Source organism: Thunnus thynnus, chromosome 10, assembly GCF_963924715.1.
Source record: "Thunnus thynnus chromosome 10, fThuThy2.1, whole genome shotgun sequence".
Lineage (NCBI taxonomy): Eukaryota > Metazoa > Chordata > Actinopteri > Scombriformes > Scombridae > Thunnus > Thunnus thynnus.
The window spans coordinates 22959848-22974321 of record NC_089526.1 but is presented as its reverse complement, the minus strand read 5'-3'; the positions used below and the strand labels follow the sequence as shown (position 1 = coordinate 22974321).

The 14474-nt window shown below is 39.4% G+C and overlaps 1 protein-coding gene across 4 annotated transcripts in view; it reads left to right on the top strand.

Annotated features, from left to right (window-relative positions):
• The window catches only part of dnah5 (dynein, axonemal, heavy chain 5), a 109183-nt gene that overhangs the window by 34502 nt on the left and 60207 nt on the right, over positions 1-14474 (top strand). For all 4 annotated transcript variants that reach the window (XM_067602122.1, XM_067602119.1, XM_067602120.1 and 1 more), the window contains 16 exons: positions 1849-1919; positions 2563-2670; positions 2906-3093; positions 4394-4588; positions 5840-5974; positions 6295-6402; positions 7039-7192; positions 7352-7498; positions 8638-8879; positions 9218-9394; positions 9999-10203; positions 10445-10587; positions 11997-12131; positions 12510-12632; positions 12872-13085; positions 13409-13632. In XM_067602122.1, coding sequence (XP_067458223.1) covers positions 1849-1919; positions 2563-2670; positions 2906-3093; positions 4394-4588; positions 5840-5974; positions 6295-6402; positions 7039-7192; positions 7352-7498; positions 8638-8879; positions 9218-9394; positions 9999-10203; positions 10445-10587; positions 11997-12131; positions 12510-12632; positions 12872-13085; positions 13409-13632 — 2569 coding nt within the window. The remainder of the gene's footprint in view (positions 1-1848; positions 1920-2562; positions 2671-2905; positions 3094-4393; positions 4589-5839; positions 5975-6294; positions 6403-7038; positions 7193-7351; positions 7499-8637; positions 8880-9217; positions 9395-9998; positions 10204-10444; positions 10588-11996; positions 12132-12509; positions 12633-12871; positions 13086-13408; positions 13633-14474) is intronic.

Genomic DNA, 14474 nt, shown 5'->3' with positions numbered 1-14474 from the left:
TAATAAATGCTAAAAAGTCACGTCTGTTGTTTCCCCAAATGCTGGAAAAGTAAAGGGGGTTAGCTCCAAAGTTAGCAACAATGGGTTAGCCTAACCTGAAGACACAAAACAGAGAAATACAGAAAGGAGAAAGGTGTGGCTGCCGAGTTTACTGTGCACTCTGTCCCGTTACATAGGGTTAGCGTTAGTGAAAAGAAGTTAAAATAAAGGTGTGCCTTGGTTCTGCTTTGTGTATTTTAGCAGTTCCTCATTAAACAGTGAGTGAAACGAGACCACAAAGTAACAACCCAGAAAGACAACAATGTATAATTTTGTCCCTTGGTCTGGATCAAATGAAAGTGACCTTAGTCAAAGCTGTACCTAACGTCTAAAATCATTACTTTTCTACAGCTCTTACAAACAATGAAAACATTTGAAGGTTTTGGTTTAAAATGTGGAAATGTTCTCAAACTTTTGAGAAACACATCACCAATTGTATCCCAGTTTGACAGCACAGTAGAAATACAACCAAGGAATATTTCCACATTCTCGCTGAAAATGTGACTTTATATCCATCACTAACAGTCCAACAAGTCATGCCTCAATATGTGCAGCACCTCATGCACATAGCAGCCAATCAAAATGAGTGACAGGGACTCAATAACATTGTCGAGATGCAGACAACACACTGTCACATGACCACGTAGTTGGCTCTACTCATTAGAGTTCATAAACCAAAGGGAAGAGGCAATTGCTCACAGCAGCAACAAGGTATTTAATGAAAATATCCAAGATACATACTGGTAACTGATGTAGTGGAAATGTTCACTATAACATCAATTCCAATTTCATGGGCCACAGTTTCTATGGCTGACTAATGACTGAGCAGGGCAACAGGGAAAGACAAGTGGAATTGGAAAGAAAATAAATAGAGAGGAGGAGGAGTAGAAACACTTGCACTGGCCAAGCACTTGTAGTAAGTATGCAGGCGTAACCTTTTTTCATTGATGCTGTCTTCTGATAGCCTTGCACCTACGTGATGTGCGTATAATTACTCTGCTTCAACTCATCACCTCCTGTCACTGACAGAAGATATGACTGACACAAAGAGAGGAAGAGAATGAGACTCAGAGGGAAAGGGGGGGGCAGAAGTCCACCAACAGCCAGTGTCAGACATCGCTGACATGTGAAGAGAAATATGAGAAGAGACAGAGGGAAAAGGGATGAGGAGAGACAAGGAGAAAGAGATGAGAAGAGACAGCAGCAGGGAGGGAGCTAGCAGCAGACATCAGACAGCAACTCTCCAAAGAAGTGGCATGCTGGCCTTATGGCCGAAGGCGTCAAGACAGCCCTGATTTCCTTACCGCCTTCTTTCCCTGCCTGAAACACAATCCGATTCCCTCCCTCTCCTCAGTTAGTATGTGCTCCGCTGCTTTTCTTTTCTGTCACCCACTGTCTTTAGTTTTTCTCTTTCATATTCTCTGAGTAAAACTGGAACTGATACCGAATGGATGCAAAAGGGACGATGATGATTAGAAGAGGATTGCTTTTGGAGAAACAGCAGTGGTCAGATTTATTCTACATTCTCTGAAGGCCCAGAGGGCCAGGGTCAGGTCCCAGTGTAAGTCACTCTCTCTGCTGAAGTGTCCTTGAGCAAGACACTGAATCCCTACCGGCTCCAGGGGCAGTGCTCTCTAGCTGTGCCTGACCTTCAGTCTCCCTGTGGAGGATCATATCACATTAGCTTGAATGCGTGATAAATTGAATGTGAGGGAAAATTGAAACTCCTACGTGAGGAAGCAAATTCTCAACCTTATTTATGCCCGTGAAATTAAATTGTGTGTGTGTGTGTCTTTCTTTTTTGCTCAGATGCTACATCACCTTAGCCCAGGCTCTCTGTATGAGTATGGGTGGAGCCCCTGCTGGTCCTGCAGGAACAGGTAAGACTGACACCTAAAAGAAATACCTTGATGTGTCTATGAAATACTCATTTTATCCAGTTTTGGAAAGTTGCTTAGACAATTGGGTTTTGCATGTAGAACATCACACCAGTGTGGCAGTAGTAAGCTATAGTGAGTATATACATTTATTGCATTTGGTTTTCTTCATCAGTGGTCTTGTCTCATATTATATTGAGATCCCTAACCTGAGGGTCTTTAAGGGAGTCCCAAGATAAATCTAAATGTTTGTGAAAGTGATATCACTGAATGGGCTAAAAAGAACCTAAAAATTGTTCAGCTACAAAGCTTTATGTTCATCTGTTCAGATTTTTCCTCTCTTTGTTTTTTTCTTGTGAATAACTAGATATGTTTGCCATTTCAGACTCAAAATTATTCAAATTAAACATTTAGAAACATTTACAGGGCATAATTTCTCTTTTTTGGAACTGCTCATAAGCCATAGACATATGCACTCTTTGAAGAGGAACTCTTGAAGTTGACACTGCTTCATTTTAAGGGCTCAAAAGCCAAAAATGTGGAATGGAAACCACTGGATTAAAGAGTTAGTTTAGTAGGAGGGAGAATGAGTCTGGTTTTCTGTCAGTCTACAAATTCATGAACCTCCGTTTACATTCGTTTTTAGGTAAGACGGAGACTACAAAAGACATGGGTCGCTGTCTGGGAAAGTATGTTGTGGTCTTTAACTGTTCTGACCAGATGGACTTCAGAGGCCTCGGACGAATATTCAAAGGTGAGAGACTGAATCACAAAGCAAAGTGGTGCTATTATGCTTTTGCTATTAAAGTGGCATCAGAAAGGGTAGAGGATAGGGCCCAAAGAATTTTTGTGCACAGGTTGAGGGATTTGGGCTGGGTGATGAAGACCACAGATAATGTCTTTTTTTATGACTATTGAATATTTTAGAGTTGTGTGTTTAAAAAAATTTGCAACAGTGTGACCTAAAGTTGCATTTGTGTGATTTCCAGGTCTAGCTCAGTCTGGTTCGTGGGGCTGTTTCGATGAGTTCAACCGCATTGACCTCCCGGTTCTGTCGGTTGCGGCCCAGCAGATCGCCATCGTGCTCACCTGCAAGAAGGAACGACGCAAAAACTTTATCTTTACTGATGGAGACAATGTGGATATGAATCCGGAGTTTGGCATCTTCCTGACTATGGTCAGTGACACAACAGTACCTTTGTTGCAAAGTTTAGATAAAAACTGCTTCATGATATTCTGATGAAGTCTTCAATGGTTGTGCCAATGACATGTTTACCAGCCAAATCTGCCTTTTCTGGCTTCAACTTCTGAAACTATTGTTTGCATTTCACTAGCAGTGAAGTTTTTCTACATTTTTACCATCACGGTCCTCTTTGCAAAGAGTGACAGCTCTCTCCACTGCTGCACCGCTCCAACAGAGCCTTCCTTATATAGAGAAATGGGGGCGAGGTAGTATGCTAAATACCAATAGCGGGCACGCGCCTGTCAAAGAATGATTGAATGATTATTTTAAAGGCAAGTTTGTACAATTTTAAACATGAGGGTCGGCTCTTATTAAACTTATTATGCTCTTCGTACAGTAATACATAGTTGGATCACTTTATCTCCTTGGCACAGTTGCTATCCCAAGGCAAGTCATTACTTTTCTCAACAGAGAAAAGTGGAATCATTCTCCCATGTGGTGAGAAGGGCCAGAGATCATTCTTTTTCATTTTTATTTTTTACCCTTTGCGTGTGTGTATGTGTGTGTGCATGTGTGTGTGCAAACACGTGTGTACAGAGACGATAATCAAAGGCAGGCTCCATGGAGAGGGGTGCCTGTGCTGTGTCCATAGGGATTTAACTAGCTGAAGGGTAGTGCATGCTATGAACTCTAATGATGTTCCAGTATTAACTGAAGTCTCAGTGTATTTTTTTGTGTAAGTCATTATGAGTAAATACAGAGAGAGAGAAAAAAAATCTCATAATGGAGGGGGAAAGCAGTGCACATATATATACATTTATTCATTTGGCAGATGCTTTTGTCCAAAGCAATTTACAAATGAAGTATAATCCATGCTACAGTAGATCAAAGAAAAGCCTTCGAGAGTAAGTGCCTCAAGACTCAGTTCCACATTTCATCTGACATAGTACCACAAGGCCTGCAGGTGTATGAGGTAATGTATAAGTGCCGAGCAAATGACAATTGTTCTTTTTTTGAGAAAGTAGAGTTTAGTGACTCATTCCACCACTGAGGGACCATACAGGAGAAGAGTTTGGATTGAGATTGAAATATATGTTTTAAATTGTATAAATTTTAAACATTTGATTACCTGTACATCCAACATGCATGTACAACATGTGTATAAGTATAATCTGAGGTCTAAATATTAATACTATATTATGCAATATTATATTTACACCTTCTCCATTAAATTTAAGGTTTTCCTATTTTCACCTTATTCAAAACAGCATTTTTTCTTTTCCTGGATAATCAGAACCCAGGTTACGCAGGACGCCAGGAACTTCCTGAGAACCTAAAGATCAACTTTCGTTCTGTGGCCATGATGGTTCCTGACCGTCAAATTATCATCAGGGTAAAACTGGCCAGCTGTGGATTCATAGACAATATGGAGCTGGCCCGCAAGTTCTTCACTCTCTACAAGCTGTGTGAGGAGCAACTCTCCAAACAGGTTAAAAAAGCAAGAGATCTAAGATCTGAGAATACATAATCCACTAACAGGCCAATACACTGTCTCTTTTTAGTTTCACATCATTTTAAAATATATATTTTGCGATTTTGCTGGTTTGTTATCAGACTAATTCAGTCATTTTAATATCTCACCACAGGCTTTGGTAACCTACCACCTTTTCTACTATATATGAGTTCCAATAGAAGTATTTAATGATAAAGCCAAGCTTTTGGTTACTTAACCTTAAACCTGACAGAGGTGTGTGCCAATGGTTGGGCTCTCATTAAAACATATCCATAATGCAGTAATAAAACAGGAGTTTGAATGACCTGTACTTAAATCTCAGCTTCTAAACATCATTATGACAAATGTTTAGTTTAATTTTGAGTGTTTTAAGCACAGTAGTTCTCCACTGGCTGATAATTTTAATTTTTACATTAAAAAACGCTTTTGTGGGTTGAATATTTTTTGAGTATTGTCAGGCCAACTCAAAATTAAATTCATGAACAACTGACTGTTACACGACTGGGCTATAGTTTTTACAGTAGGTTTAGGTTATCAAGCTAGCTAACATGAGTTAGCTGACAAAAATGACCAACTTACTGAACAAAATGCGAAGAAGATTGCTCCTCTGGCTCATCGGACAGAGTTTTGAGAGCGACTGTCAATCTGTAAATTACGCTGAGCCACATACCTTTTTTATATCATCAAATAATTATATAATAATTATAAAACATTTATCAGAAAGATGAATATTTGAGCATATATCAGCATGATGAGAACGGCCTAAAATGACAGAAGACTGATATGGAGGGGGCAGGGTTCATGACATATACTGCAACCACCCACCAAGGGGAACTCAAGATATTGTGGCTTAACTTCTGGGGTTCTATCTTCATATTCAGTCTATAGACAAAAGAGAAACCCAGGGCTTATGATAACACACCTGTGCTTTGTCTTACACATGGGGAATTCAGTTCACAATTGTAGTGTCCAAGATCCAAAACACTGGCTCAATGACAGCCTGCTGACTGAAAGCTTGACTATGTCATTGAATAGTTCCATTGGACCTAAGTGTGCAGAGGCTCATCTTCTCCATGAGTCCTTTTATTTATACATTTCTAAAAATTAATGCTAAGATTTAAGTCAATATTAAAGTGGAATGCATCGCAATGTAGTGATCTCTGTGACTCATTCATCAGGATTACTGAAGTGATATCAAAGTGAATCTAAAATGCTGTGATTGTCCAGGTTCACTATGACTTTGGCCTACGGAACATCCTGTCAGTGCTGCGAACTCTGGGAGCAGCCAAACGAGCCAACCCCAGTGACACAGAGTCCACCATCGTCATGAGGGTCCTCAGGGACATGAACCTGTCTAAACTGGTCAGTCTAGAATAAATCATCTGAGTATTACAAAACAAAATTGAGTATTACAAAAACCTCTTTGATCAATATTCATGAGCAGGAAATTAGAATAAATTGATTAACTTGTTAAATAAATGACTAAATCTACAAAGTCAGTAATTAAAGATTATAGCAAAAAAGTAAATGATTCATTGAAATGTAACTACAAACTAAATAATCACAACAGACTGACCAGAATAGTAATGATGGATAAGATGAACAATTCTCCAATCCACAGCAGCTTTGTGTGAGATTTTGCAAATATACAGTTTGTGCTCATTTACGTATATGTTTGTTAGATCGATGAGGACGAGCCGCTCTTCCTGAGCTTGATTGAGGACCTCTTCCCAGGCATCCAACTTGATAAAGCAGGCTACCCTGAACTAGAGGCTGCCATCGACAAACAGGTAGGGGGGAATGAGGGATGAGTTTTTCTGTGTTTGCAAGAGAGAGGACAGAGGGATGAAGAAATGGAGGGAGACAGAAAAAATGAAAGACAAGGAGTAAAAATCAAGGGAGAAGGAGGGAAATGAAGGCACTGAGAAAATTCGGGCAGTAGAATGTCTGACTCTGAGACTACTGTATCTTTCATGTCAGTCTTAAATGTCTCAAGGTAAAGCACCCAGAGGGATAAAAACAGTGTCATTCATCATTTGTCAAGGGCCTAACGTAAGTAACTCTGGCAAACACAGTGCAGAGAGAATAGAAAGCGAGAGTACAGTAAAATGTTTTGTATATAAATTACAGTGTTGTCATGTGTGTTTTTGGTGCATTATGGGCCTCCATCCTTGTAGTAATGCATGTTTGAACTTGTATGTCTGCTTGATTTCTTTTTCAAGTGTGTGTAACCCTGTACGTGATTCTGTCTGAGCACTACGATATGCTGTCCTAACCAACAACTGATCTAGATGCTTAGACATTTGCCATTTGGGAGACCAGTATCATCCAGGATATGTCATAGTACTTTGAATACATATATGCTTAACATTTGAAATATAGAGGAACTGAAGAGTATATATATACCTGTGACTGTCCTCTCTCAGGTTGAGGATGCAGGTCTGATCAGCCACCCTCCCTGGAAGTTGAAGGTCATACAGCTGTTTGAGACCCAGAGGGTCCGACACGGCATGATGGCCCTGGGGCCCAGCGGGGCCGGAAAGACAACTTGTATACACACACTGATGCGAGCTATGACAGGTAGGACACAGACTTGTTAGAGATACATTTACTTGTGTCTGAGAACAACATTTAAGGTCAGTGTATAAGACGTGGTTTTTTGTGTTTTTAATTTGGCAGTTTAGATTTGCTTTCAAATGTAGAAGCTAATGTCTCTGTTAATGTCTTTCTTCCTCCCAGAGTGTGGTCAGCCTCACAGAGAGATGCGCATGAACCCCAAAGCCATCACAGCACCTCAGATGTTTGGCCGACTGGATGTGGCCACAAACGACTGGACTGATGGCATCTTCTCAACACTTTGGAGAAAAACACTGAGGGCAAAGAAAGGTCAGAAAAGTTGCTTAGTGGTTTTATACTTGGAGGTGAGATGAGCTGACATTATTTCTTAACTTCATCCTCTCGGCTTAGTTAACATAAGAGCAAGAGAGCGAATGTGTGAGGGATCCCTGCTGGGTTAAGAAATGATTCCTCAAATGATTCATTAGTAGTCCGGTAATATAGGTTTGTTTTTTTTCTTTGCAAACTTGGGAAAACCAGTCCAAGTTATAATACTATGTTGCAGAGTAGTTTAAATATCTTGGGACATCCTTGCATCCATAGTTCAAAGTAGCACCGACAGCTGTTTTATCTTTCGACACAGTCCTAAGCCTACACACTTCATTAAAAATGTATGCGTTCATTGGTATGAATATACATTACACGTGTTTGCTTTTATGTGTCAAAATATACATCTGAGGTATTCGGTATATGTTCTCATGCTGTTATGCATATCTTTGAGCAGGATGCATTCTGTATGTTTGTAAGTTGCCTTTGCTTGCCGTTCATACTGTTCACTTGTGCTGCTTTTTGCTTCGAGCAGATAGAATTTCTACTATAGAGTTGCGGAAGGGCTGCAGCTCCAGTTTGAAGTTTTCTGTGCTTACATTGTAATTCAACATCTGTAGCAACAGCGTTTCAAGCATGATGTATTTTAATGACTTCGGTGGAGGAACACGGCTGATGGCGCATGTGCATTAACACAGTCATATTAGTAATTCATTATTTTGACTTGGCCCAAACTGTGAGTCCACAATATTTAGGTCAGTGATCACAGAGTAACATTAAACATTTTCATCGGACCAAGCAAGCATACTAATCTTACATGAGCATGAGCCACATCCATTAATGAATTGAAGCTTAACTGTGCGTTTTTTCCTGACAGCCAAAGTTCTGTCTTGTGTTTGTTTCTGGTTGTCTTATAACTCCTGAAATTGTTTTTATATTGGAAAACTAGACAATATGAGCAAGGCAGCATTTAAAATTTCCTACTACTGAGCAGACACAGCAGTTAAACTCTATCTACTTTAGTAAGAGTTGTGGTGCCACCTTTCCTATGCACTAAATGCATTTTCAGAGGCCTCTTCATCCTGCCAACTAACTATCATATTCATGTAAACAAACAAAACAAAAACTGTTTTCTCTCCCAGGAGAGCACATCTGGATAGTCCTGGATGGACCAGTCGATGCCATCTGGATCGAGAACCTAAACTCAGTTTTGGATGACAACAGAACCCTTACGCTGGCAAATGGAGACCGTATACCCATGGCACCCAACTGTAAGGTGGTTTTTGAACCACATAACATCGACAACGCCTCTCCAGCCACTGTCTCTCGCAATGGCATGGTGTTCATGAGCTCCTCTGTGCTCAACTGGAGCCCTATATTGGAGGTGAATAAAGTGAAGGAAAAACTGATTTTGTTTTTTCTTTCTTCACACAAACTTTAGAAATGGTGGTGCTTATGGTATGGTATGCTACAGTATGTACCATCTAAATAACATTTTTACTTTATAGTGAGTTTCCTAGCTGAGTATCTAATTACTGAATGCCAGTGAAGGCTAACATGGATGTGATACTCTGTCCATACTTCTTCTAAATCAAAAATCACTGGGCCCCAGTTTTCTCAATAGCACAAACATGAACATACATTACCTGTAAATGACTATGCTGTGTTGTTAGAAACTAATGTTATCTTAACCAAATGTAAGGATGTGCTTGCTGTTCTCAGGGGTGGTTGAAGAAACGCTCTCCCCAGGAGGCAGATGTGCTGAGGGAGCTCTTCTCTTCCTCCTTCCCTGAGCTCTACCGCTTCAGTGTACAATCGCTTGAGTTCAAGATGGACCTGCTAGAGGCCTTTGTCATTATGCAGTGCATCAACATGCTGCAGGGACTCATACCACCAAAGGTAAGGTTAAAATAGTTCTGAATTCCCATCCATGGGACAGAATGTACTCAGACTGCACTTATATTTGAATGAAGAGGTTCAGTCATACCATCAAGACAAAATGAAATGCTGAAAGAAAAGGGGGAATTTAAATAGATAGAAGGTGTTATGAATAATCTAATAAGATAATTTTAATTAGAGAAACAGTTTTAAATTAATGGTTAGATTTAGCAAATCTGTAATCCATCAAATACTTATTCAACTTTTGTACTTGTACAACTTCAAGTTTCAACACTTATGTTGCCCAATTTTCAGTCACACAGGAAAAAGAAAGAAAAATTGCTCTAATTGTGTGTTTTAATTTCAGCAGAATAGCCAAAATGACACCACCAGTGGAGTTATAAAAGCCTCAATTATTCCCACTTCACGCAATTAGCGTGCAAAGTAAAGGCATTAACCAGCAGTAATCAATTATGTTTTTTAATCTTGCTCCTTTTTTAGTGTCATTGGAGTTGTAGCCGTCATTACAATATCAATAATATTGATTTATTTTGTGTTTGACCTTGTCTTCACTTTTTTTTTTTACAAAGTTGCTCATTGATGTAAAATGGGTGTTTCTCTACAGGAGCAGTGTGGCGACTTATCTAGAGAGCACTTGGAGCGGCTGTATGTATTTGCTCTGATGTGGAGCACTGGAGCTTTACTTGAACTGGATGACCGAAGGAAAATGGAGATCTGGCTCAGATGGAATGAAAGTATCCGTCTGAACTTACCGGAGATTCCTCCCGACAGTGAGGACACCATGTTTGACTTCTATGTCACAGCAGATGGTATGCATGCATGCATTAATAAACAGATGTTGTCACTTGTAGATAAGGTGCCAGGGCATATCGAAGCTGTTCCTTGACAAGCAGAAGCATTATGCCTCATGTTGTACTTTATTTTGGGAGCAGGTGTACATTTATCAAATCATACAGTGAAATATGGAAATATTCCTTGGAAGACAGCTTACAAGTGTCACTGTCTAATCTCTACACCAGGGTTAATGCATGCACATTTATTTTCTACCAGGTCAGTGGATCCACTGGAACACCAGAGTAGAGGAGTATGTATATCCATCCGAACTCACCCCAGAGTACAGCTCCATCTTGGTCCCCAATGTGGACAATGTCAGAACAGACTTCCTAATTCAGACCATCGCCAAGCAGGGCAAGGTAAGGTTTGCTAAAATGCTTATGTATTAGTATATGTACAACATATGCAGTCAAAAATTAAAGGCAACATTCATAAAATGTCATTATCACTCATAATGAGTTTGACAGCATACAGTAGTATAAAACAAATGTTTCACATCAGTGTGTCTGCTTGATGTATTTATATGATGTATGATTTTATCAACTGAAATGTTGACTCATGTTTCAAGTGAAACTTCACCTAAAAGGAGCTTTACTAAGGAGGTCAGTCACTATACTAGCAACAACAAGACCGCCTCTAAGAATCTTGGTATCAACATTTGAACTTTGAACCTCATGTTACTAAGCTCATGCAGTCTTATTTCTTTCAGAAATATTTCAAAAATCGAACCTATACTATCAGCCAAAAACATGAAACTTCTAGTACATGATTTAATCTTTTCTTGCTTAGACTACTGTAATCCCTCTTTACTTGCATTACTCAGTCCTCTCTAGCTCATCTTCAGTTGGTGCAAAATGCAGCAATTGAATTCATCGGCTTCCAGTAAAACACATATCTGACTTCAAAATTTTACTAATTACGTACAAGGCCTTGCAAGGCCTGGCCTCTGCATATATAGCAGAGTTGCTGAACCCCTATTCTAGCTGTCAGTCACTCCGATCATCTGATCAAAAATCATTTCTACAGGTTAGCCTTTTTATAAATACTCTCTGTTTGCTTTTAGTTTAGTTTATTTTAGTAATTTGCTTTAATTTTTGTCTATGTATCATGCATATGTATGTGTGTATATATGCATGTATACCTGTTATTGTATGTGTGTATTTTATCCTATATAAAGTGCTATTTTATTAATATTATTAATGTTTCATATCTTCCAGCTGAGTAGACACATCATACCACATACATACTCCAAATCGATAATGTGGCAGTATGGCCGGATGCTGCTCTACTAAGAGACCAGATTAAAATACTGTGGTCGATACTCGACTTAAAAGCCCATCAAACGCTCCACTATGTGGCATGCATCATAGCTCCACTGTGTGTGTGTTTATGTGCGTATGCATGTGTGAGTCACTCAGATTCATAATGCCACTAATAAGTGTGGGTGGCTTCTATATGTTGGTGTGTATGTAATGAGGTGGTTTGCGGGAGTGCGTTTTCATTGCGGAAGCTCCTTCAGTTCCATTTATTTTTACTGGGTAAATTTAATTTGCTTTTTAGAAGCTGATGGATCTACACGATGAACTGTAATAAGCTCCTCTGAAAAGAAACCCATTAATTTAAGATGTGATAACGTGTCATGATATCAGCAGCTTAAATGGCTCGTATAACCCATCCAACTAACCTATTTAGTCTGTTACCACAGGCTGTACTAGATAGGGATTTTCATATGAATTTAAGACTAATAAAAAATGTATATATATTTTAGGCTGTTCTGCTGATTGGAGAACAAGGAACAGCCAAGACTGTTATCATCAAGGGCTACATGTCAAAGTATGATCCTGAGACCCACATGGGAAAGAGTCTCAACTTTTCCTCTGCTACTACACCACTCATGTTCCAGGTAAAGCAAAAACCATCCAATTATTTTCCTCTTAATTAATTGCGGTTAAACAGGTCACTGTCTCATTCTTTTTTCAGTTTCATCCCACTGTTGATGCTCCACATCTGTGTTAACATGTCATGGATTATCATGAACTTGTGAAGTAATATTGATCAGTGTCTGGTCTGGTTAATAATGTGCTGGCTGGAGGAAGAACCACTGTCTTTTTCCTGTACATGGATACGCTGCATATTGATTAAGCTGTCATGATGGATAATGTCCAAGTGGATCTTAGTAAATCTGTCCTCTCTCTTTCTGTCTTCCTCGTTGTTTGTCGTCTTCATCCTCACCATATGTGTTGCCTTATTTTTTTCTTTGCTCACCTTGTTTCTTTTTTAGAGGACAGTTGAGAGCTATGTAGATAAGAGGATGGGGACAACTTATGGACCCCCTGCTGGGAAGAAAATGTCAATTTTTATCGATGATATCAACATGCCTGTCATCAACGAGTGGGGAGACCAGGTCATTGAATGAAATCACTTAAACTATGCTGTTATTTTCAGTATATATCTCAATTATTGATACATTTGTAGTTTTGTCCTTTTTCTCTTGGAAACACAAGTGTTATTCATTTATTGATTCACTAGATTTGACAATTTTACACACTGTAATGACCTAAATTGAGTTTACTGATAATAATAGTAAAGAAAACGTTGACATGAATAAATAAATCACTTCTTAATTTAAACTTATCATCATAGGTGACTAATGAGATTGTCCGCCAGCTAATGGAGCAGAATGGGTTTTTCAATCTGGAGAAACCAGGAGAGTTCACCAATATTGTGGATGTTCAGTTCCTGGCAGCTATGATCCATCCAGGAGGAGGCCGCAATGACATCCCACAGAGACTGAAAAGACAGTTCTCCATCTTTAACTGTACCCTGCCCTCCAATGCTTCCATAGATAAGATATTTGGTAAGTTGAATAACACTGCCATAGAATCTATATTGATATATATGTTGAAACAAATGCAATACTGTGATAGTATTTGTTGCTGCAATGATAATTATCGCTGTGAGGATAACAACAGGTTAGCAGTGATAAATGCTGGCTCTGGCTTACGGCTGTGTCTCTTGCACTTTGCAGACCAGATGCCACTGTAGCCACTTGACGCAAAATTAATTTTTATGACTCATGCAGTAATTAACTGTAACTGATACCCTTGATAACATGTAATGCTTTGGTCACTTTCTCATCTTCAATTTCACAACTACCCCACCAATGACCTACTCACACAGGTGTGATTGGTGAGGGCCACTTCTGCGCACGTCGTGGTTTTGTCAGTGAGGTTCGCATCACAGTGTCCCATCTGGTGTCTTTGACCCGCCGTCTCTGGCAGTTGACGAAGGTCAAGATGCTTCCAACTCCCGCCAAGTTCCACTACATCTTCAACCTCAGGGATCTGTCCAGGGTCTGGCAAGGAATGCTCAATACCAACGCTGAGGTGGTCAACTCTGTCCAGGTGAGAAGAATTACACTTAACAGGGTTAATTAACCAAATCTTAGGCATTAGGGAGCTCGGTAACAGGGTTAGATTTCTGCTGGGGCCTTATTCACAAAACTTCCCAAGACTAATAGTAGGTCCTAATTGGCTGCCTCAAGAGAAACTCCTAAAAATAAGGGGCATGTCGGTCCAAACTTTAAGACTCCTAGGTTTTCAGTCTAAGAGTAATTTACAAAGCATTTTAGCACAAAAAGAAGTCCCTAAGTCTGACAGATGGTAGAGGCAGTACAGAGGACTCCTAAATCACTAAGACCTGCTTACAATCCGTTAAGTGCTGCAGGTACAGTAATATTCCTCATCACATCAGTGTTTAGGAAAAATAACAATAATGAACTTTTAAAAGCATATTTTGATCATGGCTGAGGTGAATAAGAATTAAATCAGCTCACCAGCAAATCGAAACAATCCAATAACACTGTAGATGACAGTTTGCACAACTCTCCACCAATTGCACACCAGAAAAACTTTTTTCATAAAAGCATTTTATGGGCTGGCAAGAAATGAGGGGAGTGAGATGGGGAGCAACATCCAAAAAGGTCTGCTGCTGGAATCAAACCATAAATGTGGTAGTTATGTGGCATGTGTCTGAACCAGTAGGTTACCAAAATGTACCCAGTGTTGATGAACTTGAAATATGTCAGCTGTCTGCCGGAATTATTCCTTAAACCAAAAATGCACTCCTTGGATCCACATTGGTTCATTAAATTAAATAATCATGAAATGAATTTAATAAATAGAGTTAATTTCATGGCCATCATTGGATTACCTTTGGAATATGCACTAAGTAATTTAATTTGATT